The sequence below is a fragment of the Eucyclogobius newberryi genome, unplaced genomic scaffold (genome assembly GCF_026437365.1).
Source record: "Eucyclogobius newberryi isolate DKJ021-1_F unplaced genomic scaffold, fEucNew1.0.hap1 SCAF_10, whole genome shotgun sequence".
In the NCBI taxonomy this organism is placed as follows: domain Eukaryota; kingdom Metazoa; phylum Chordata; class Actinopteri; order Gobiiformes; family Gobiidae; genus Eucyclogobius; species Eucyclogobius newberryi.
In genome coordinates, this window is record NW_027315724.1 from 18,443,108 (window position 1) to 18,469,244 (window position 26,137).

Consider the following 26,137-nt stretch of genomic DNA (forward strand, 5'->3'; position numbering starts at 1 on the left):
CGTGTTAACATCGTGTGCATCATGAATAAACGGCTAATGTAACTGCAGCCTGAACATGCAACATATTTAGTTTTTTCCATATTGTAGAAAATAAACCGGGCATTTAAGTCCAGCAGTAAGTGGTAAAAACATTGTAAAAGCCCTCAATTTGGTACAAATATGGTTTAAAACTCTAAATGCTCTTGTCATTGAGCAACATTTCGACATCTCAGTAAATGTTAAATAAGATTATATGCATGATGTTTATTATTTCCATTTGTATTCTGCGTGTCTAACACTTTAAAAGCAGAGCCCACGTTTACTAAGTAACAAAACTCGGGATTATTTGTGTGTGTACTTTTACCTTTCCAACATTGTTTCAATCGGACTAAACTAAAAGAAAGTTGCACGCGGTGGCACCAGGTACAACGTGTTCTGCGGGATCTGCGCCTCAAACTCCGGAAACGTGCGGGAGGATCCACGTAGCCAAAACAAACGTGCATCAAGCTACACAGCGACGCAGGCTTCAAACCCGGAAATGAACTGTTTTCCCTTCAAATTAAAATGTTAGTGAGCACAGTGTGGCTCCTCATCCCAAGAAAATCGAAATAAGCAACTCTTTAAATAAATAAAACTGGTTGAAAGTAATGTGTGTCGACTCAAGCTATAATACGAAACGTTGCCCGTTACTGTCGTGCGAACTAAACTAGGATTGCCCATTGCGTTTTATTTTGAAAGAACAATAAAGGAAGTGTCTTTTTCCAGACGTATCGCTGCTTCTAACTTGTCACAAAGCTCGTGCGCTGGGTCTTTGGTTGTTTGGAGCGGGTCTCGTCCATGGATCTATTATAATATCGGTCTCGTCTCGGGTACGTGGAGTTTGACAACTTTAGTGGACAAAAGCGCCGACGCGGAACCATGGTGAGTCCCGTGTTGTGTTGAGTTTCTTGTCGGTAAAATGTCGATCAACTCTGTGCCTGTGTCTCTGTTTAGTGCGGCGTGTACTTTACGTGTGTGCATTATGTAAACTGTGAAACATATGCGACAGGCAGGATGAAAACTGTCTTCGTTCCAAACTAAAAGACAAACTCGGGACATTATTGTGTAAACCTTTTTTTTTTAAATGTGTTTTTATATATATATTTTCTTTATTTATTTTTTCTCATTTTTTTTTCTTCATTTTTTTCCATTTAATTTTTTTATTTGATTATTTTTTTTATATTTTTTGTATAATTATTATTGTTGTTATTGTTGTTATTGTTGTTGTTGTTGTTGTTGTTGTTAAAGTCCAATGGGAGGCATGCATGCAGAATGTGATTGACAGAATGTGGTTAAAACTGACACACCCCCTCAAGCCACCCAACCTGAAAATAGTATAAAAACATGATTGGAACAAGACAGGCAGGTTATTAAGACATACAAGGATGATGTATTTTTTGTTTTTTACACACAAACAAATATTCAGTATTCATTAAAAGCACAGAACACAAGTCGGTGAACATTGTGTGATGCCCGAAGCGATGAGAAGTTGTGTCAGGAAGAGCTGAACCGTAAAGCTTTATTTGTGTCTCCAGGGGGACCCAAAGTAATTATGTTTGTTAAATGTGCACTACATAACTTTACTTTACTGGTGGAGGGTTTGCTTGGCTGCAAAGTTCCACAATATGACATTAAACTGATGTTTTCCCATGGAGACGAGCAGGCCAAGTTACAGGTCGTCTCTCTGGAGCGTAAGGATGGCACAAGATAAATGTTCTTCCTTATTTTCCGGACTATAAGTCACACCTTTTTTCATATTTATACTTATATACTTATACTCCGGAGCGACTATGTGATATTATTTGTTATTTTCCCACTTGCAACTGCATTTCATACTCCAGTGCAACTAATACGTGTTTTTTTCTTCTCTATTATGTATTTTTCTGGCTGGTGCGACTTATACTCCGGTGCAACTTATAGTCCGGAAAATACAGTATTTATTTAACTGTGAGAAGAAACACGGTTATTCATAATTGTTAATGGCACTTTGACCAAACCGCTCTCATTCACAGGTAAAATGGATTAACATTCCTCACTTTATGAAATTAAACTTCCTGAATGCAAAAGTATTGATTTTGGCCCATAAACAGCCTGTAATAAAAGCACTTTACACATATTTTTTTACTTTTGTCAGAGTAAAGACGGAACTGAAATTACTTATTGTCGCTGCTTACGATTCTAATGATTATTATTTTCAGTTCATTCTGACCTGAATAATCACGATTTTCGATTAACTGAATAATCTTAACATCCAACATGGTAAAAATGCATTTTATTAGAATTCTTTTCAGCCATAAAAACACAAGTAATTGAATCAATGCAAGAGAGATGCAAACCAATACTATTCCAATGGAGAAAAGTGACATAATGCAATAGTTCTTACATTTTTGCTCAGTTTTAATGCAAATCATACTTGAGATTAACATTTTCTGACATCCCTTTCACATCCAGAAACATTGACCACCAAAACGACAATAATCGCACACATTTGCCGTGTTGAGAGCTAAACTACACTAAACTGCGCTGAACACAAAGCTCCTTCTAAGAATATATTTTCCTCTCATTTGTTGTTTCCCCCACAGCCTCTGCGTCTGGACATCAAGCGTAAGCTGACGGCTCGCTCGGACCGCGTGAAGAGCGTGGACCTGCACCCGACGGAGCCCTGGATGGTGATAAGCCTCTACAGCGGCACGTTGGTCGTCTGGAACCACCAGTCGCAGGTACGAAAACCAAAACGCTGTAATTGCTTGATAGTAAGAGGTCAGAGACGCGTCAAAAAAGGTGTAAAAGGGATATGCAAAAGGGACGTGTCTCTCAGCCGGCCTGGGAACTCCTCAGAATCCCTCTGGAGGAGCTGGAAGAGCGTGTGTGTGTAAAGAGAAGTCAGGGTCTCCTTGCTCTGACGAGGGATGTCACGATATATAACATTTTATTATTTTATTATGACTATTGTGAGAAAAAACATCACGATTTAACGATTATTCACGATTATCGAGACTGTGACCGAACAACAGTGAAATCTATACTTTTCTGTCGTTCCCGTGGTCTGACGTGTGACTGTTTCTCATGTTTGTGACCGACTTTATGAGATTTAACTTTCTGAAAGACAAAATAAAGTTAAATGTGACAAAAACAGCCAGATTAAATCAAGTTATTTACATTGAGATCTATTTTTTGGACTCTATATTGAACTAAAAAGACTTAATTTAGCTTCTTAAATTGTCACGGCTATTATTTTTTGATTCTCACGATTGTATTGTGACCTAAATAATCACGATTATCGATTAACCTAATAACGTTGACATCCCGAGATCAGAAATTGGACTCTTCACTGCTTGTAAATGGAAAATCCTCAGTTTCCGTGCATGTTTTAACAGCACATTATAAATAACTTCATCAGCCACGCAAACACAGCAAATAAAAAACACAATTTTGATATTTGGAGTACTGTTTCTACCTCAGTTGTTCCAAAGTAAAATAATAAATAAATACTGTGTGCAGAGCATTGTGAAAACCTTTGAGCTGTGTGATCTTCCTGTTCGAGTAGCCAAGTTTGTCGCCAGGAAACACTGGGTCGTCGCCGGCGCCGTAAGTAAAAATAGCATCTTTTCTTTACTTGCGTAACGTGTAACGACAAATTTATTTTGTCAATTTCTTTAAAAAGGCATTTCTCCTCCCCTCAGGACGACATGCAGATCCGCGTGTTTAACTACAACACTTTGGAAAGAGTCCACATGTTCGAGGCGCACGCCGATTACATCCGCTGCGTCGCCGTCCACCCGTCGCAGCCCTACATCCTCACCAGCAGCGGTACGGGAAAAGCACGCACAGAGTCTCCTTAAAATGTACAAAGTTGTGACAGAACTGCGCTCTGCAACGGTCAGTAAACAGAAATGACCGTCGAAAGGAACGGTTTTGACCAGCGAGGCGGCGGTGATGATTGAATATGATGTAGTGATGTAATGAGGGTTTCGAGAGTCCAATCACACTGTTAACGCTGATGTAACGGTGTAATAAAAGTGTATAAGGGACTGCATATCAGACAAGTAAGTACCAAAGTAAAGGGAAAGTCGATACGCAATGCATTATTGTTTGCTTTATGTACAGTGTGGCTCCGTTTTACAGGTAATCTCATCATAAGTAACTGAGATATCTGACTAAACTTAGCCTTTTCTTCTGACAGAATGTATTGTAAAAGCAGCACTCGGTGACAAAGTCAGACTGCGACGCACTGTTCTTCTCCGATCGAGTATTCTCGCCAACACAAAAGAGCAGAATGGATTTACTACGTGTCGGCGGTCGACTTCTGCTCCCGATAAAAGCTGCTCTCAAGCTGTGCGCCGGCTCGAGAGGTCCACGCACGCGAATATTAGCAAAGTGCCGTGGATTAGCCTGTTCGTGCTTGACTAAAGACATGGCCGGTGTATCGATTCATTGACCGAAAGTGGGAGTGATGTGGCGCTGGCAATCGTTACCAGAGAAGTACGAGTAAAGTACAGTAAAAAGGCAGCTTAAATTGTCCCTCCAAAAACTCTGTAGTAATAATTCTAATGCTGATAACGTTTTGGGTCGACTAATACAAAAAATGTATGCACCCCGGTTTGTGTGTACTTTTGATGTAATTCCATTGCTGTTTGTAGACGACATGACGATCAAGCTGTGGGACTGGGACAGGAAGTGGATTTGCTGTCAGGTGTTTGAGGGACACACGCATTACATCATGCAGATGGTCATCAACCCCAAAGACAACAACCAGTTCGCCAGCGCCTCTCTGGACAGGACCATCAAGGTACACGCGAGGGGTGCGGGCGAGGGGTACGGGCGAGGGTGCGGTCAAGGGGTGCATGCGAGGGTGCGGGCGGTGAGGGTCCGGGCGGCAAGGGTGCGGGCAAGGGGTGCGGGCGAGGGGTGCGGGCGAGGGTGCGGTCAAGGGGTGCATGTGAGGGTGCGGGCGGTGAGGGTCCGGGCGGCAAGGGTGTGGGCGGCGAGGGTGCGGGCGAGATTAAAAGTAATTCTGAAAGGTGATACTGTTACTATACCGTAATGACTGTGTGTATTTTGATCATTCTAAATTAAATGATCTTAAAATCTAAACGTATTTATAATATGCCAATTGTCTTTCATTGTTGTCACAATACCAACATTTACCGACTCGATTTCAGTAAAAATAATAACGGACTTGATATCAATCTAGATTAAAACTGTATCTTAACAGAATGTAACTTTAAAAAAATAGTACTAGTAGTTTATTTAATATTGCCTCGTGCACTGCATCTGATCTGTTCTGATATAAGATTATTCTAAAAGTATTCAGGTCATATTCCAATGTGTTTCATCTCATTTGGAGACGAGGTTCAAGGTGCATTTCCTGAAAAGGCAGTGGAACTTATGCTTATATTTGGACCGCACTTGGACAAGTCGCGTGCAAATATTCATGTGACGAGATTCCATTCGGGACAGTAAACGAGTCGTAGCCTTTATTCAATATTTAGTTTGTCCCTTGCTCCGTTAAGGTGTGGCAGCTGGGATCCAAAACTCCAAACTTCACTCTGGAGGGCCATGAAAAGGGAGTGAACTGCATCGACTATTACAGCGGTGGAGACAAGCCGTATCTCATATCAGGGGCCGACGACCACCTGGTCAAAATATGGGACTATCAGGTTTGGAAACACTCGAAAAGAACAGTTTAGTTATGCAAATGTACAAATCAAAAGCACAAATCAAGCCTGAATCCATTTAAATATGGACATATAACGAAAGTGCAAGGTACATATGCAGAGAGAAATATATGTATTAATTTGACCAGTATTTATTCACTTTTAACTATAGATATCATAACAAAAATACATTAAACACATGATATATTTCATTATTCACACTAGAGCAATACAATTAATAGTAATAGTATGACAACGGGTTTGATATGTGTGAGTTTCTCTTCATTTTCAGCTGTTAACACCATTTCACATGATTTACTGTCATACCCAGTAAAACCGACAAGATAAAAAATTAAAAAAATCTAGATCCAACTACATTAATAAACTTTTCCACATTCAATTACATATATTTTTTTAAAGATACAGCTTGCTTTTTTAGTGTTGTCAAAGGTACGTGCGCCAGCTTTACGTAGATTATATTGTCTTTTTCCCAGAACAAAACCTGCGTTCAGACTCTGGAAGGCCACGCCCAGAACGTCACCTGCGTTTCTTTCCACCCGGAGCTGCCAATCATCCTCACCGGCTCCGAAGACGGTAATGCCTCTTATTCGTCTGTAACGTATACGATTGTGATGATTATTGGTGCGTCTCTCCCACGTAGGCACCGTACGCGTCTGGCACTCCAACACCTACAGGCTGGAGAACACGCTGAACTACGGCATGGAGCGGGTCTGGTGCATCTGCAGCCGCGCCGGGTCCAACAGCGTGGCTCTGGGCTACGACGAGGGCAGCATCATCATCAAGGTGCGAACGTTTCTCCTGCTTCAAAGCGGAACATCGCGGCCGCCGACGGTCGAAACACGTAACCATCTGCCGTTTGAGTTTCGGCGGCTGTCGGTGAAGTATTAGGATGCGAGAAGATAACGTTTCGTCTTTAAATTTGCGCAGAAATTGGTTGTGGATCTTGAAACTGGTCGTTTTAGTTTAGAAAAAATGGCCGATCTAAAAAAGTAAAGATCTGGCCGTTTTCTTTAAGTGTACTGATCTGTAAAACCACTAGAGGGCGCGCTCGGAAACAAGGATCCCATGAACTCTAAATAATCCAGAGACTGCAAAAAAAAGCGAGCCGCCCTAGGAAGTATTATAAAAGGCTTTGATTTACCACGGCAACCAGGGGCGATTCTAGGGAGTGTGGGGGCCCTAGGCAGAAATTCTTAGGGGGCCCTACCGACCAGTGTTCACAAAAAATCTTCGCGGTCTATTCTGTCCTCACTGTGGTGTCACTACCAGGGCTAGACAGATAGCGAACATCCAAAAAAGAGAGTCCAACGACCATGTAGAGAAGACTTGTCTTTAATGTCTTTTAAGACGCTTTTCCCCACAACTTGTCTCTTTGACAATTGGAATTTTGTAAAACTGTAACAAACACATAAAAACACATGTAAACACATGTAAACCTTATACATGTACCTTCACATCAATTGTACATGAACAGATACATATAAGAGCAATGAAAATAAAGGTCTGAACACATAGCCTAGCTTAAAATGTGACAAGGCTACATGCACAGCAGCTAGCAACAACCAACATTCAAAGGAAGTACAGATTAAGCTTACGTTTGACATAGTTTATATATGCAAACGTAGAACAACATTATAACACAGAATAACATTCAACTTACGGACAAAGATACCCCAAGGCAGAAAACTGGATGTTTTTGTCAGTAGCTGCAGGAGCCGGACATGCTTGACTGAATGCATGAGGCCGAAAAACGAAACTTATACCGACAACGTCCACTAGGGGCAGTAGTCGACTATCGCGCACACGAAGAAGTTTAGAAATGACGTAATCCTGTGTCAACAGTACACGGTCAGTAAGCACAACCAGAAATAAACCATTGATTAAGCGCACGGGCGGCTTCGCGGGGGCCCCCTAGTGGCCTGGGGCCCCAGGCAATTGCCTGGTATGCCTAATGGGATGCAGCGCCCCTGACGGCAACATGTTACGACCAGCAGCAGTCGTCATCAGGGTTCACATAAACTCTAAAACTATGGCTGAACATGCAGAATAAGTAATGCAATAAACACTCTAAAGTCATATCATGTACGCGGCATGTCAAATGACTGTTACTAGAGTTAATTTGGGGTGTAGTTGGATTAAAATTCCAATATAAAGATTTTTTTTAGGGTAAAATTTGTCAAAATGATCATATTAAAGACAGTTGTGTACGTATTTTGTTGTAATAATCTCAAATAATCTAGTGACAATAAGAGTTATAGTGAAAAATGTAATAATTTTGCAATTGTTGAGATTTTTGGGATATAGTACAGTATAATAGATGTTAAAAAATGCTGAAAAATAAGCAGTTCATAAATAAAAATACAGCAAACTTGACGCAATCTTCAGGACAGAGAAATATAATGTGATATTTCTGACTTTTTGGGTTCATTTTACCATGTTTTATGTGATACTCATACTCTAAAAAAGACATTTACGGGAGCGTTATTGCTCATTTCTAAAGTATTGCAGTAACATTGTCTGGATATCCTTACTGAGATATCATTCCTAAGCGACCGTAATACTTTATAAGTGTATAATCTATTGAGAAAAATAAAAAGCATGATCCAAATGTGACCGCGCAGTTGGGGCGCGAGGAGCCGGCGATGTCGATGGACTCCAGCGGGAAGGTGATGTGGGCGCGACACTCGGAGGTGCAGCAGGCCAACCTGAAAGCGCTGGGCGACGCCGAGGTCCGGGACGGGGAGCGGCTGCCCCTGGGCGTCAAGGACATGGGCAGCTGCGAGATCTACCCGCAGACCATCCAGCACAGCCCCAACGGCCGGTGAGCGGACAGACCAGCGCCGCCAGATGACGCAATAGCACATTTTCTGAGCTTTTAAGCACCTCCAAAACAAACCCGGAGTTGTATTTCGCTCCGTCTGTGCTGTTTACCAGGTCGTCTCCCTCTGAGCCTCACATAAACTCATATCGAGTTTCAAATGACCCTGAATTGTGATCCGGAGATTTTTGCTGATATTTTAAGTGGTAAAATGCGAGATGCCCAGGGAAAAGTACTCAATAGCATGTTTAAAGGGCAATTAAGATACAAATAATCCATAATATGTGTCCTTTAAATGTTAAACTAAGAGTTGTTTGTTTGATTCGTTGACACACATTTGAATAATCTCAAATTGCGTCTGACAGTTGGTCCACAGTCCACTGCTGACTAATCAACTCCTAAAATAATCAATAAAGTTTAATCATTGTTGTTTGTTAATCGCTATCCGGACTATACAGACTCTAAAACGTAAGCAAGGAGATATTTCCACAAAGGTAGAGCCATTGTTCAATCATAATTTGTGATTTCTATCAATATTATACCCTCAATCAACTTTATCCCAGGCCAACATGGTAAATATGAATTTGTTCTTAACATTTAGACTGGTAAAATAAAAAAAATAAAGAAATATCAATATGAAAAATGGTTTGACAGGTTGACTAAATGAACAACACAGACTGACGATTTTTTGGCCCAAATCTGAGTCTCATTTCCTCGTGGCGTGGACTGCCAATTAGTCCTGCCACGTATCAATCATAAAACGCACCTAACGCTCACCTGCAGCCGGGTGCAGCTCGTCCCCACGAGCAGCACAGTTCCGCGTGTCTAAGCGCATTGATCTATCATAATATAGTTCCCTCAGTGTACGGGACAAAATTAAAACGGAGAAAGACAGTTCGAGCTGACTCATAAGAAGACAGAAATCTACGGGAGACGAGAGATGTGATGCGATCCGTCGCTCTAATAAACAAACGCACGTGTGTGTTGTATCAGTCCGCACGGGGGAGTGCGCATGCGCACTTCCGCCCGAGTTCTCAAATCACCGAAAAATCGTCCATTGCGCCTTTAAATTTCCCCCTACAGGTTGGACGACTCATTGAACTAAAATGTAGTTCAGCTTTATGTATTAAAATGTTGCTTAAAATCATAAAATTGTTCTCAGAATAGTTCATTTTTTAGGTTTATAATTTCACTTCCTGTTTGTAATTGATGACATTACCCAGCAAACACTGGAACAAAACTTATCTCATGTCACAATTTTTTTGTATTTGAGAAATTCAAATATATGAGAGCGACTTTATTTATTTATTTAACTTTGTAATTAATGTTTAGAGGGTCAAAAAATCTGTTTCTTTGTGTAAATTCTGCATAAACTTTGACTGGAATGAGTGTCCCTGGTGTGATGTCACTTCCCGTCATTTCCTACAGATTTTTCAACATTTTCCCCACAAATACCTGCTCGATTGGTGTAAAACTATAATTCATACAGGTACACCAAATAAAGCCAAAATTAGACGATTGTGAAAACCTGTCATACGCCCTTAAAACACGTACTCTTACAGACAAACTGCCTCTCTTTCTTTAAAGTTTTTTTTTTAATACTTTTAATTTTGCGTTGAAAATGAATTGCGAACGCCTGAATGTTATGAGATCCTTATAACGCCGGGAATTAACTTTTACAATCACACACAATACACATACTTACATAAACTGTGAAGGGCCAAGGCTGAGGTTCCAAAAGGATTCAGCGTTTTCACACCGCGAGTAAAATACATTCATATTTATTTATTTCACACGCCTTTCTTGTGAATAGAACACGCATAAACACTGTCATCTTCATGTTCCGTCTGCACGTGTCGTTTGTGGCGTGTTAGGTTCGTGGTGGTGTGCGGAGACGGAGAGTACATCATCTACACCGCCGTGGCCCTGAGGAACAAGAGCTTCGGCACCGCGCAGGAGTTCGTCTGGGCCCACGACTCCTCGCAGTACGTCACACCGCCACTAGAGGTCATAGAACCTGTTTAATTGGAAAAAAGGCTCCTAACGGTCATAATGCGCTTTGGTTACAGATACGCCATACGAGAAGGCAGCAACAAAGTCAAAATCTTTAAGAATTTCAAAGAGAAAAAGGCGTTCAAGCCCGACTCGGGGTGTGATGGTAAGTCCGCTCTCGGCCTCGCACCGTTGCCGCGGGTTACGTCCTGATTGTGTCCTGCTTTTGCTTAGGTATCTTCGGAGGCGTGCTGCTCGGCGTCAGCTCCAGCGGAGGTCTGGCCTTTTACGACTGGGACAGCGCTGACCTCATCCGGCGCATTGAAATCCAACCAAAGCATGTGCGTTTATTATATTATGATTCAATAATAAGTGTATTATTAGAACTGAGAACGGTCAGATGCATTTACAAGGGAAAAGGTCTTTGCGGATGTGGTGGAAGGTCCAAAGTGAGACATTGATCTTCTCTATCATCTGCATTTATTCACTTCGAAAAAGAGCAGGGCCGCCTTTCCTCTGACCTGACTTGTAACGTATCTCCATGAAGATAGATGTATTTAAAGGAGACATTTTAAGCTAAATCAACAAAAGGTTGAGTTTTTAACAACCTACAATTTACTGCATGTCCTCCCTTCTCTCGTCCCCTTTTCACGCTGAACTGTCCTGTCTAATAAAGCCCCAAGAATCCTTAAAAAGTAAAAGATAAATACATGTTTAAAAAGTAATACACGCCTGATATTAATAAAAAAAAAAAAAAATGTAGTCACTTTTGAAAAATAAAAACATGTCAATGAAAATCTGCTGCTCTAATTAAACAAAATAATTAAATAAAAAATAATGATCATTTTTAAGAAAAAGTAAAATAATAAATAAAAAATAATAAACTAAAACATTAATTATTTTGTTTATTTTTTTTATTCAATAAGCCATATTTGTTTTGTTAATGAATAAAAGCAATAGTCTCGACTTGAATCAAAGTCCAATATATTCTGAGAACAATCTGCTTTTAAATAATTAATGTAATACTTACTGTAATACTTAGATAATACTGCGGTTATGGCAATCACTACACACTGAATATCGTTTCACATTCTGTAAAGTGTTTTGTGCAGTGAAAACCTATTCAGATTAGAATAAAATTGATGTTGAAATTGATGTTGTAAAGACATTTCCCCGTTCATTTTCAGTTCTTGCGGTTTTGAACAGGAAGTCAATAAACCTGTTTCCATTATCGAGCTGTTTTGGATCAATAGTGTGTTTTACAATGAACAAAATGTAAAATAATGTCTTTTAGGTCTTCTGGTCGGACTCGGGCGAGCTGGTGAGCATCGCCACAGAAGAGTCTTTCTTCGTGCTGCGATACGTGTCCGAGAACGTGACCGCCGCCCTGGAGAAGAAGGAGGACATCGCGGAGGACGGGATCGAGGACGCCTTCGATGTCAGGCGTTTAACTTATTTCTCCGTTTTTCAAACAGCGTATTTGACGGTGCCTTTGTCGTCCTCCAGGTGCTGGGAGAGGTGCAGGAGGTGGTGAAGACCGGCGTCTGGGTCGGAGACTGCTTCATCTACACCAGCTCCGTGAACAGACTCAACTATTACGTCGGAGGAGAGATCATCACTGTCGCTCACCTGGACAGGTATGAGGCGGGTGTAACTAACTGTACTGCTGAAAATACATGTAGCACGTGTGTTTGTCCTTTCAGCTTCTTAATTTAAAGAAACACCAAAAATATGCAGTAACTTTTATCGTTGACACTTTATTAATAAAGCATGAAATCATATTGAACAGTTAATCAAGAACGATTCAAGCTTAGAACTACTTAATTAATAGAGCTGGGTTTCGATTCAAATTTCAAGAATCGATTCGATTCCGATTTTTACATTTCAAAATCGATTTTTTCCGATTTTCTCAGATCCCATCCGATTCGCTCCGATTTCGCTCCGATTTCGATTCGATCCGGGGTTAATGTTATTAAAAATGAAAAATGTATTTGAACCGTTTCCTTCACTTCATGACTGTGTAGAGAAGCAACATATTAAAACTAGTATTATATCAATATTAAACAGCAAATCTTACAAGTATTGGTAGTTACTGATGGAAGAGATGAAAAGGTTAAGGGTCAATCTACCTTCAAGAAAGATAATCCAGGAGTCCTGAATGATCTTTCTTGAAGGTAGATTGAAGTTCATTGAGGGAAATGTAGAAAATAATTTTAATTGAATTTTTTTTTTTTTAAATCGATCTTTGGACGTACAAATCGACAATCGGTCATTAATATGTGAATCGATTTAAAAAATCGGAAAATCGATTATTTCAACCCAGCTCTATTAATTAATATCCTAACCCAGGGCTATTCAACATAAGGCCTGGGGGCCAAATCAGGCCCGCCAAGCGATTTAATCCGGCCCACAACCCATTTTCCAAATATGAAAAAAATATATATATTCTTGGTAACTGGTTTAATTCTGGGTTAGCTCTAGTTTAGACCTGCTTTGGTCTTGGTTTAGACTTGTTTCGATTCATGGTTAGTCTTGGTTCAGACTGTTCAAAAGCCATGCACGCACCAGAAAATGAATACTTAGCCGACCTACTTCCGGTTTTGGAGTGAAAATTAGGTACTTGAGCTTTAATTAGCAGTTACTAAGCCTGAATCATATTTGACTGATTTATGGAAAAAAATGATTGAAAAACTGGATTCTCGCACAACCCTTTTTACTTGGTATTAACTTGGTATTTTTGAGTACATTTCTTCCTCTTTGGAGAACATTTAATGCAAACACGGAGACGAGCCGATTGAAGGTCATAGTGCACCTGTAGTTTTCTCTACCACCACAGTGTTACGAGTTTATGGCGAAAAAAACAAATACGGTACGCTCACAGAATATTGCTCACTTCCACGTTCCTCGTCAGGACCATGTATCTCCTGGGCTACATTCCCAAAGACGACCGGCTGTACCTGGGGGACAAGGAGCTGAACATTGTGAGCTTCTGGCTGCTGCTGTCGGTGCTGGAGTATCAGACGGCTGTGATGAGGAGGGATTTCAGCACCGCAGACCGAGTCCTGCCAACAATCCCCAAAGAGCAGAGGCCCAGGGTCGCAAACTTCCTCGAAAAACAGGTCGGCCATTTTATTTGAATTCATTTAATTTATTTGACTGAGAGTAATGAATTTTTTTAATATATATATGTTTTTTATTAGAAGATGGAACAACAAAAATAACAGCGCAACAACAGCAAAATGTAAAAATATGATATAATAGCAATAATAATAAAACACATTTTAATAAATAACAAATATCAATACACTTTTGGCCCACAAGATAAATTTCATTTATTTTGCACAAATGCATTCATCTTTGTCAAAGACGCTGCAATTACATTATCATAACGATCCTATAGTAACTCATAAATAACATAAGCTCAATAAGATACACAATATAATGTCACAATATTAGTTTTATATTACATTAATTTCCAGGTTCATACAAAATATATATATATATATATATATATATAATTAATATATATATATATATATTAATATATATATATATTAATTATATATATATATATATATATATATTAATTATATATATATATATATATTAATTATATATATATATATATATATATATATATATATATATATATATATATATATATATATATATATATATATATATATATATATATATATATATATATATATATATATAATTATTATCTAATTATTATATAAGACGATAAGATCAGAATTTGGTTGAGGTTCAATTATTTCAGAAATATCACTTATATCCTTTTTTGGGCGATTACAATGCATCTTTCTGTTCTTCTTATTGTTATTATTATTCATACATATTTCCCACCACTCTTTTTTAGTGCTGTAATTACTATACTATTTCAAAATATTACAATGTTAAAAGTGCTTAAGGTCATTTCTTCATGTTAACCGTTACACTGTTTATCACTCAATAGTCGCTTTTAATCTACAATATCTTCCTTTTCTAATGTCATCCATGTCTTTCTCTAGTCCTCCTTTTTCATGTCTAAACATTCTTTAAAAAACACCTATCCCTCTGACAAAACATATTTATTTCTCCGTTTACTCAACACTTTTTGCAAAACAGGCCAGTTTGTTCATAGAAGTGCATTTCTCTGCTTTCCCCACGACTTCAACAGACTCCAAAATGCAGGATTTGAAGGCATGCATAATTTAGGGAAACATGGGGCAGCCAGATGGAGAGCAGCCTCTGGGTAGTACTTTTGGGTTTTCACTCAGATATATTACTCTGAAGAGGGAGCTTTTGCTTCTCAATTGGCCCTGCAGTAACAAATAATGAAGTCTCCCAAAATGGCTTTCACATTCATGTTTTTATAAGAAAATATCCATGGATTAGTCATGACATTTGTCTAGTTTATGGGGGTTGTAATGCCTTTTTTGACCTCCAGGGTTCTGTGAGTTGCTTTTAAGAGCAGGAAAACCCCACATGAGCTCCTGTTTTGGACATGTTCTGATCTAATTGTAGTTTAGTCCTTGTCCATCTTGTCCAACATCACAATTTAATGTTTAAATGATTTCTTGCTTTAGGTGACACGATCAAAGAGACAATAATCTGTGTTCTTCACCTCCTCTGACGCTGGTCCTAATATCAGGAAAAATAAAGCATCACGCTGTATCTTATCCATGATTTCTAATGCTGTATTTGTCTCGTCCTAAAGGGCTTCAAGCAGCAGGCTCTGGCAGTAACCACCGATCCCGAGCACAAGTTTGAACTGGCTCTGCAGCTCGGGGAAGTCGAAATCGCCCATCAGCTGGCTTTGGAGGCCGAGGTAAGAGCGTAAACGTTCTCATTCACGGGCCGGACGCTCCTGTCTTCGCTCGTGCTCGACGACAAACCGATCCATGAAAGTTGGAAAACGTGCTGCTTTAATGTCACTACAGTCTATCATAATCCAAAAACATTATATTATTGTGGCTGAATTTCCCCGTACTTTATATTTTATTAAGCTACTCCTGGGATACAGTATGCCTTCCTGACCCCTGTAAATACATGAAAATACATAAAAGGCTTTAAACCCTGTGCTCGCTCTTTTGCCGAGTGTCCAAACCCTCTCTCCTCCATTTGTAGAGCGCAAAAACAAAATAATAATACATTTTGATTTGCACGATACTCACGATCTGCCGCGGACTCGATTATCGTTTAAAATAATAAACGCACATCTTTTAATCGCTTAAGAATTCTCTCATTTATATGTACAACTGTTAATAATACACCAAATAAAGTCAAAATTATAGTTTTACACCGATCGAGCGGGTAGTTGTGGAGAAAATGTGGAAAAATCAGTAGAAAAGTGACAGGAAGTGACATCACACCAGGGACACTCATTCCAGACAAAGTTTATGCCGAATTTACACAAAGAAACACCTTTTTTGACATTAATTCAACAAAATAAAGTCGCTCTCATATATTTTTAAAATAAATGGTGACATTAGATGATTTTTTGCCCAGTGTTTCCTACGTAATTTCCTATTGTGATGTCATCAACTACAAACAGGAAGTGAAATTATAAACCTAAAAAATTTGCTATTCTGTGATAACATTTTAATATTTTTCATCAAAATTCAAAATATATTTATCTTAACTGCATTTTAGTTCAACGAGTCGTCCGACCTGTAGGGGGCGCTTTAAAAACATTAGTTTTCAATGGACAGTTGCTGTATTCCCTTTGCTTTTCCCGCACCGTTCCCGTCCGTCGCGCAGGAGTTTTCGCTCAGTCCTTTCCCGCCAACACAACAGCGCTCGCTTGTCCCACCACATTACGGCCCCCGAAGCTTGACCCGGGTTCCGTACTCTTGAGCTGTGACACTGTTGTGAAAGTTGCCGTAAAAAGCTGCTGCCATAATCCCCCGCTCTCTGTCCTCTTCCCCCGCTCTGGCACGTCCGGCTGCAGTCCGAACACAAGTGGAAGCAGCTGGCAGAGCTCGCCACCACAAAATGCCACTTCAGCCTGGCTCAGGAGTGTCTGCGCCGTGCCCAGGATTACGGGGGATTACTGCTGCTGGCCACCGCCTCCGGAAACGCTCAGATGGTGGGCAAACTGGCTGAGGGCGCGGACGGGGACGGCAAGACCAACGTGGCCTTTCTGGGCTTCTTCATGCAGGGCAGGTGAGCGAGGGGTCACTGGAGGTTTGGGCTTTAGCAGGATCACACGACGTGAACCAATGAAAGTACCTGACTAGTCGACAATGTCTGAACTATAAGACTCTAAAACATGTACAAAAAGGCTGTGGCATTGTTAAATCAAAATGTCAGAAAAAAATACTTAATAATACACTTTATTTGTAAATATTCTCTTTCCTGAAGTCTTCAGTCACCATATTTCAACTTTTATTTAGTTGATAATGTATTTAAAATGTCTGAATGTACGTTGAGTTCAGTTGCTTAGTTTAAATAATAACTAAATGCATTTATTTGGGATATTAAATCATTTGCTGTGTTGTGTGTGTGATTGTTATTTAGGCTAATTGCTGTTCTAGTTCCTAAGACAAATCTGGTCTCTCAAATCGCAATATTGGACAAAAATGAATATGTTGCTTATTTATTTCTTTATTTTTCTTCAATATCCACATAACAATAGTCGACGATATTATGTCAATCCAACAGAAAAGTGTTTTTAAAAAAGTTAAATGTCGAAATGAATCACAAAAGTGCAGAAATGTCACTTTATTCCTTTATTTAAAGCTTTTTAATCAGCTCTTTTTGTTGAATATTGTATCATAAACATTATATCAGTTTTACATATCTTCAAAACTATATCCACGATTTTATCTAAATATCAATATTGCCCATCTGGTCATTTGAATCACACAGTCGTCATTATTATGGTCCGTAACCATGGTGTTCCCTCCATATTATAAACTGTGAGGTCCGTGTTCTGATTGTAGCAGAACGTCACTGATATGTACATGTACCGCTGCTGCTCTCCACACGGGGCGCTGTGTAACCGCTTGGCTCTTCGCTTCGCAGACTGGACAAATGCCTCGAGCTTCTGATCAAAACGGAGCGGTTGCCCGAGGCGGCGTTCCTGGCGAGGACGTATCTGCCCAGCCAAGTGTCCAGGTAAAGTCTGACCGCTAACGCTAACTCATGAAGAGGGTCCGGCGTGTTCAAGGGTTTCAGACACGTAATGACATTTAAGCTTTCTAATGCGACACGATGCAGATGAGGAAGCACTGACGATGTGAGTGCCAGAGCGCCCTCTTGTGGTTGTCAGTGTGAAAATAATGAATAGTATCACATATAAGTTGCTCCGGAGTATAAGTCGCACCCGGCCAAAACGATGAAAAAAAGGTGCGACTTATAGTCTAATAAGCAACCATTTTGAATTTCTAGGATAGAAATGTCAGTTAGTGTTCTTTTCTATCACAAAAACAGAGACATTTTGTATTTTGTATTTATTTATGAACCTTTATTTAAAGTGACATATGACAGGTTTTTGCAATGTTCTAATTTTGACTTTATTTGCTGTATTTATACCTGTTGTATTGTATTTATACCTGTTGTGAATTATAGTTTTAGGATAAGATAAGACTCAAATCACTCATCTGATCTGAAGTTTATGCAGAATTTACATAAAGAAACAAGTCTTTTATTTGTCAAATAAAAATAATTGTGACATTAGATTTGTTTTTTCCCAATGTTTGCTGGGTAAAATTGATGACATCACATCCTAGTGTGATGTCATCAATTACAAACAGGAAGTGTAATTATAAACTTGCTTTTCTTTGATAACCTTCTTTTTTTCTATCTCTAATTTTTTAGCAAAATTACAAATATATTGATCTTAACTGCACTTTAGCTCAATGAGTCGTCCGACCTGTAGGGGGCGCTTTAACCAGGTCAGAACCCATTGTAAAATCTCATAGCATAAGATCTCAATCATCATCAGAATCATCACGTCTTGATCTCAATGGGTTCTTACCTGGTTAAATAATTATAATTAATAAATAAATTAAATTGAATACATTTAAATTAATTCTAGCTTTAAACCAGGCTCTGATGTCACTCACAAGTATCAGAGTGGTTTTTATTTGCTTGATATTCATATTTTGAGACATTCTGTGGTAAATCCCAGTGTCTCTCTTGAAATCACATCACGTTCCACTTCATTTTTGCTTCCGTTCTGAAATGTACAAGGTTTTTGTGTACAATCCTTTTTTAAAGTGTCCGTAAGCAGCGCCTCCGTTTGTCCGTGCGTGATCGCTTCAGAGTCTGAATAATGCATAACGTCCCGTCCCGTCTCCTCAGGGTGGTGACGCTGTGGAAGGAGAGTCTGTCCAAGGTGAACCAGAAGGCAGCTGACGCTCTGGCCGACCCGTCCACCTACAGTAACCTGTTCCCGGGGCTACAGCGCGCCCTGGTGGCCGAGTGTTACTTGCAGGAGACGCACGTCAGGGTCAGGCCCGCGGCCGAGTACACGCTCGTCATGGTCAGAGCAAAACACCTTCAAATGGACAATATACACCTGGACGGGCGGATGGAAATGAATAAAGTGTTTTTGTGCCTTCGTAGCCAAACGAAGACCGTCATGTTTTAGAAGAATCAGAAGGTTTTATCGTGACAGAAGAGTCAAAGGTTAGTTCTGTCTCTTTAGTATAATAAATCTACCTAACTTCAGTATTTCTTCTATAAACGTTTTACCTAATTAATACATTCATCTATAAATGTATTCTTTATTATTATTTTAATCAGTCAATAAATTCGTAATAAAACTGATCTTTTCTGAACTTGTTTTAGCAGGAGGTTGTTGAAGCTGAATCTGAAGCTGCTGCTGCAACAAACTCTACATTTGATGAAATGAACAACATTTCTCCAATAGCAACAGCCAAAGTGGGTCCCAATTTTGCAAAATCCAAACATAAAACAGGAGAATTGTTTGTGGCGTGCCTGTCAGACAGATGGCGCTTCGTTTAAACCACGTCATTTCTTTATACAAATTCCTAGTCATACGTTGCTATTTCTTTTTTATCCCGGCCGTTATCGAGCAGATTGTTGCGTTTGTGTCTGCGGCGGCGAGCTCTGCACCTGAAGAAACCAAAGACGAGAAAGCAATTTTGACTCCCACTGCGAGTCCAGATGTAAAGGACATTTTTCTCTTAATTCCAGGGTTCTAAATGTTTTAACTCATTCTTTGATTGTCTTATGTAAAGGAACCAGTGGTGCAGGAAGACGAAGGTGCGACTGCGGCGGCTGTAACAGACTTTTCACCTGATGAAGAAGAGGTTAATCCAGTGGAAACACCAACTGTAAGTCATAAAATGTAGACTTTATAAACATTCTTTACAGTTTGAATATATTAAAGGTGCACTCTTAACTTTTCTCGTGGAAGATCTAGTGGCAAAGTCCTGAATAATACTATAATAATACACTTAATGCATCTCCATATAGGACTAAAACAGGCTTATGTTTATGTTTAGTTTTTTTTTTGTTTTTATTACAAACTAGACGGAAAAAAGGCATAAGAGCAGTTATTTTCTGTATTTCTCACTAATAACACACAGTTTGGAGCCAAATACTGCAATTATAAGGAAAATGACTTTATTCTGAATACCACCATATGTTATACGACTTCCCAACACATAAAGCATTTCTCATCATGTACTTTACACCTTCACCGAGCTAAAAAGTCTGTTGTTTAATGGTCTTTTTCTCTGCAGGACGAGGCAGAAGGCAAAGCGACAGTGACACGTGAAGTAGAGCCAGTGTCGGTCGATTCAGTCCCAGCAGAAGAGGAGGACGTCGTGGGTCCAGCTCAGCCACAGCCACAGCCAGAGCCACAGCAGGAGCCACAGCAGGAGCCACAGCAGGAGCCACAGCAGGAGCCACTGCAGGAGCCACTGCAGGAGCCACAGCAGGAGCCACAGCAGGAGCCACAGCAGGAGCCACTGCAGGAGCCACAGCAGGAGCCACTGCAGGAGCCACTGCAGGAGCCACTGCAGGAGCCACAGCAGGAGCCACAGCAGGAGCCACTGCAGGAGCCACAGCAGGAGCCACTGCAGGAGCCACAGCAGGAGCCACAGCAGGAGCCACTGCAGGAGCCACAGCAGGAGCCACAGCAGGAGCCACAGCAGGAGCTACTGCAGGAGCCACAGCAGGAGCCACTGCAGGAGCCACTGCAGGAGCCACAGCAGGAGCCACAGCAGGAGCCACTGCAGGAGCCACAGCAGGAGCCACAGCAGGAGCCACTGCAGGAGCCACTGCAGGAGCCACAGCAGGAGCCACTGCAGGAGCCCGGGGCCGCGCTCACTGCTGACCAAACAGTTTCAGCGCCTCCAATTAGCGGAATCACGGAGTCGCCGGCGGATATTGCACAAGGCGCGTCTGAAACAGGGGGAAACGTTGCATCGCTCGAAGAGGAAGAAGACGAGTCGAAGGAAAACCCTTTCTGTCCGTCAACGAGCGAGGAAGCGCGCCCGATGACGACGGACGATCTGCGGGAAGATACTATGGAAACTACAAGTGTAACATTATCAGAAAAAGAAGAAGAAGAAGTGGAGGCGAAAGAGGAGCCGGTTGCGGTTGAAGACGTCACGACGGCGACGGCGGCGGAGAGCGTTGCAGGTGTAAAGGAGCAGCTCATTTCGTTCGACTCTGAAGACGCTTTTGACCCAAATGCGGGGCAAACTTTAGCCGGGACGTCCCTCAGTCCGATGCTCCAACCGGTGGTGGAAACGTCGCCAGTTCTGTCAGATAAAGTAGCGGACGGTTCGGACACTGGAGGGCTCGATTTTGGTCCAGAGACACCGAGTGTTGGTCCAGACGTAACGGAGCTCGACCCGCCAGAGCTCGACCCGCCAGAGCTCGACCCGCCAAAGCTCGACCCGCCAAAGCTCGACCCCCCAGCGCAGCCCCAGGAGGAGGACGAGGTCAGTCTTTTGTATTTGACCCACACGGCACGATACTAGGAACGCACTTGTCAAATTAGGCCGTTATTTTATTACTTGGTTTACGGATCCGCCCCACTTAGATTATTGATTTCTACAATATAAATGAAATAAATTATTAGAAATGTTTTGATAAAGTACCGCCGACAAGGCAAAATAGCATTAAATGAAATAGAAAATGCTGTATTTAGTCAAAAAAATAAGAGCGCGTGAAGCAATTTTACGCCAAAATCCTGCGGGAGTCATTTATTTTGAAGTGTCGTAGCAGCTCTGTCCCTGCGCGCGGCCCCGGGAGAATATGTGAAGATGCGCGCGCCCATTTCCCTGTCTGCTGCGCGCCTTTATATCGCAAATACACATTTTAAACCCGTTTACCACATTTTCTCCAGCGCGTATTGCCGTGACTAAGGGTACACACTTAGAACCCGACCATAATCCTGGTCGGGTTTCTTTAATGCCCAGCTAAGTCTTATTGTAGCCCACTTTTATTTCTTATTTTTAGGGTCAATTTCGATTCATCATCAGAAATCAAACGACACAATGAATTGCGACAAAAAAAATGTAAGGTAATTTCCATCAAATAGTAGTCGTTTTCCAGGCCATACACGATCTCCTAAAGGCAAAAATGCCTGTGAAAAGACAGAGGAAACGTGTACAATTAGTGTTTTTAATTAAAATAATATGCAGGATGACCTCAAGCGGTGTCGCCTCAATTTGCATCTGGGTCAAATTAAGAAAATAACTGGTATTTTACGAGCCTTTCACAGTCAAAACAACAATTATCATTAGATTAACAACTAATTGATTAAAAAGTAATTGTTAAGTTGCAGCCCTGGGGTCACACACTTTACTAGAGCAGACCTTTAAAAGAACACCTCATGGAAAGTCAATGTTTATGACCAAATTATGATTATTTCTCACCGTTAGCCGAAAAAAGCCAAAAAAATAATAATAAAAAGTAAGTAAAGTAAAATAACACCCTTGTACAATAAAAGAAGAAGAAATCCCATTTTGTCTATAATCAGTTAAATTTTTATATTTCCAAATTGGTTCGGAATGTACATTTTTCTTATGTCCATTTTCATCATTTATGTTTATTAATGTGGCTTGAGTGTTCAGAGAATTCCTGTTTTCACCTACCCCCTTTCCCCGCCTGCAGAACGAACTTGCAATGATTGAAACTATAAGTCACTTGACCCGTTACATCATGGAGTGGTTTTGGATCAATGCTGTGGTTTATGTGTGAAATAATCATTGTCATCGTTCGTTACTGAGGAAAAGACAAACGTGTGTCATTTAAATCGACTGCACTCATTAAACGTGCTCTTCTCGCAGGGTTTGGACGATCTGGATTTGGACAATTTCGACTTGGGAGATTTCGACCCGGCAGATGTCAACTTGGACGAGGATTTCTCCGATGAAAATTAATTGGCTCTTTTTGCTTAGTAATGACCAAAACAAAAAAGGGACCAGACTTTTTAAATATCATGTGTTTAAACTGCTGGTACGGAGCCCCGCAGGTGACATGAGTCAAATATAGTATTTTTATGTGGCCACGAGAAATGATCAGGTTCCCACGTAAAAAAACAAATTAATTAAAAGAATACATTTTAAAACAAATTCAGCAAAAAAAATATATAATGTGGAAACGTGTTAATTATCGTGAGGGATCAAGTTAATTCATGATGTATATTATTTAAGAGTTTGGAGCATGGAACTCATCCAAAGCATAAAATAATGTTTTGGAGTCATGGTCCATTGCAGTATCTTTTATCCTTTCTTTTGTTTGTTCTTCTGGTATATGCTACTAAAGAGCGCCTCCAAGAGGTCATCTGTCAAAAAATAATATAATAATTATTACGTTCCTTCAAGATAATAACGTGATAATATCTCGGGGCCATTTAAAAATATTCTTTTTTGCTAATGTCACCTGCCGGGCTCCGTTGCAGGAATGAACAGTATATTAATGACTATTGAAGCCAGAACAATCCTTAGTGTCAGTCGTTTACAAAATATATATATATACACGTTTTCTTGAATCCCTGACGCGTTTCCACATTTTTCTATAACATTTTACCTCCCGTTTGCTGTAGGACTGCACAATATAAACACAATATTAGTGCATCGCCATGACGTCCCTCTGACAGAAATGTATGGTATTTAAAAGGAAAATGTCAGATTTATTGACTATTTTCCTTTTTAAGTCTCAATTAGCCTTGATTGAATGTTTCATTTTGGTCAAGGTACTGTACAGTCTACTGCATTTGTAAATATTTGGCTTTCTTTCAAACAGTACGTGCATGTTTTTAAGTGCCTTTTTATTTCTATTTTCTATAAACAAATCTACATGCAGAGATTTATAGCAATTGAACTGTGCCTTCTTTTTTATTAAAGAACAACTTGTGCCCAAAGTACTTACGTAAAAAGACTTTTATTCAATATGTACAGCAAAAATGAATCTTTGTATATCAAACAAACCAATGGCAGATTAATGTATAACTTTACATGATGTTTCAGCTTATGAGTCAGTCGGGTGCAGTGTTCTCGATGCTCAAAAGATACCACCAGGTATTAAGATAACTGTGCTGCAGGCGGCACTTGCACAGTTCCCAAAAGATATGGAAAGCCAATATGATCACACTCCGCCACTCGGGAGCGGCGTATGGCGTAAATTAAAGAAATTATGGACGATGATTTTTCGGCGATTTGAGAATGCAGGCGGAAGTGCACATGCCTTTAAGAGAACGCTGAGCAGACCGTCGGAAAATACGCCGCTCCAAGGTGGCGGAGTGTGATTATATTGGCTTTCCATATCGAGCCTCGTGGGCACATTTTTAAGTACTTTTTGCGAGCGCAGCCTACGGTCCCACTGCCATCTTCGTGGGTGTGGTTTGAGTCAGTCGGGTGGGTGTGGTTTGAGTCAGTCGGGTGGGTGTGGTTTGAGTCAGTCGGGTGGGTGTGGTTTGAGTCAGTCGGGTGGGTGTGGTTTGAGTCAGTCGGATGGGTGTGGTTTGAGTCAGTCGGATGGGTGTGGTTTGAGTCAGTCGGGTGGGTGTGGTTTGAGTCAGGGGGCAGTGCTTTCCTCAGCCACAGGCTCAAACGCCTGCAGTGCGAGCTCGATGAAGCCCGCCCTCTGGGACTCCTTCTGCGAGTAGATCTGCAGGTCAAAGGTCAAAGGTTACCAAGAGCAAACGGAGGCAAAAAAAGGGCTTAGACATTACATTCTTCATGTCAAGGTCAAGTCCTGGTTTGGATCTGGTCGAGCGAGTTAAGATTTGATCCTGGTGAAACCCTGATTTATGATGATCAACAACTTACCATCAATGAATCTGAAATAAAAGCAATGAATAATAAAATAAATACATTTGAAGGGGAAATGTTATACTCCACAAACAGACCAATTCATAAGTGAATTAGTTGATCTTTTTATTATTTTCACATGAAAGTAGGGCACCTTTTCTATCCAATGTGGTTCTTTTATACAGCAAATGGCAATAAACTGAAACTATGGAGGTCCGGCCCCCGTGTAGTAGGTCCGGCCCCCGTGTAGTAGGTCCGGCCCCCCGTGTAGTAGGTCCGGCCCCCGTGTAGTAGGTCCGGCCCCCGTGTAGTAGGTCCGGCCCCCGTGTAGTAGGTCCGGCCCCCGTGTAGTAGGTCCGGCCCCCCGTGTAGTAGATCCGGCCCCCCGTGTAGTAGGTCCGGCCCCCGTGTAGTAGGTCCGGCCCCCGTGTAGTAGGTCCGGCCCCCGTGTAGTAGGTCCGGCCCCCCGTGTAGTAGGTCCGGCCCCCCGTGTAGTAGGTTCGGCCCTCGGTTCGATTCCGATAAGTCCAGGTCTCATTCATAAGGACAGAAAAAGCGGTCGAGCCCAAAACGCCGGCCCTGATTTGACTCCCGAAGGGTCGGAACGTCTCATGAATCGTGTCAATGTGATACTTGTGAAATGCATCTTCACATTACACCGCGACTAAAGGAGCGGCCCGGAGCGTGACCGCGGCGATCGCTCTGGATTTGATTTGGTCGAGTCCGCCGCGGCTAACGCTTCAAATGAAACGGCTGTCGTTCTCGATGCGTCTCGGGACAGTTCGAGGCCGAGGAGCGCTAATGGGAGCTGATGTGCCCCGGACCTGCTCCTCGGGTTCCCACGATCGAGGAGGAGCGGGGGGGAAACTTTAGACCGTGAACCTGCCTCGACCTCTGGAGGTGACCCCGACTTCTGAGTCAATACACAGGGGACAGAAGCTGATGACCCGAGACCAGCTCTGGAGCCGTTTTAACCCCTAAAAGCAACGATTTTGAATCGTCTCGTGTAAAATAATTTAAATAATCACATGGTTTTTCCACATATCTCCAATGAAACAAATAAAAATGTCTTTCATTGTTGATTTTGTGAAGATAAATGATAAAGATTTAACTAAAACAACCCTATTTAGTCAAAGTCATCTGTGTTTTCATTCAACACATTATTTTATATTTTATATTTTATGACTGATTGTTTCGGCTGCGTCTGAATGTGCACACTATTCCCTACAGGGGGCACTATTGAGGGCTCACGTCATTATGTAGTGTTGTCCGAATGTCCAGCAGGTGAATAACTAGGGCGCTCAAAATTTCCCACGATGCACCATGAAAAGTAGTGGTCAGCGACGGTCACTACACCCGTCAATATAGACCACGATGCATTGCGA

At 41.0% G+C, this 26,137-nt stretch overlaps 2 protein-coding genes across 3 annotated transcripts in view; one reads left to right on the plus strand and one right to left on the minus strand.

Annotated features, from left to right (window-relative positions):
• The first annotated feature begins 793 nt into the window (after positions 1 to 793).
• On the plus strand, positions 794 to 23,175 carry LOC140369270 (coatomer subunit beta'-like). Its single transcript, XM_072456556.1, has 24 exons — positions 794 to 900; positions 2,601 to 2,738; positions 3,520 to 3,606; positions 3,702 to 3,828; positions 4,659 to 4,807; positions 5,532 to 5,678; positions 6,170 to 6,269; positions 6,337 to 6,479; positions 8,318 to 8,517; positions 10,389 to 10,499; positions 10,584 to 10,672; positions 10,741 to 10,847; positions 11,801 to 11,944; positions 12,013 to 12,143; positions 13,418 to 13,625; positions 15,227 to 15,337; positions 16,460 to 16,674; positions 17,536 to 17,628; positions 18,817 to 18,997; positions 19,081 to 19,143; positions 19,309 to 19,398; positions 19,719 to 19,814; positions 20,226 to 21,434; positions 22,788 to 23,175. The coding sequence occupies exons 1-24, from the start codon at positions 898 to 900 to the stop codon at positions 22,878 to 22,880; spliced, it is 4,035 nt and encodes a 1,344-aa protein (XP_072312657.1). The 5' UTR covers positions 794 to 897; the 3' UTR covers positions 22,881 to 23,175.
• A 655-nt stretch (positions 23,176 to 23,830) lies between these two features.
• The window catches only part of mrps22 (mitochondrial ribosomal protein S22), a 9,536-nt gene continuing 7,229 nt past the window's right edge, over positions 23,831 to 26,137 (minus strand). For both annotated transcript variants that reach the window (XM_072461968.1, XM_072461967.1), the window contains exon 8: positions 23,831 to 24,609. In XM_072461968.1, coding sequence (XP_072318069.1) covers positions 24,517 to 24,609 — 93 coding nt within the window. In that variant the 3' untranslated portion in view covers positions 23,831 to 24,516. The remainder of the gene's footprint in view (positions 24,610 to 26,137) is intronic.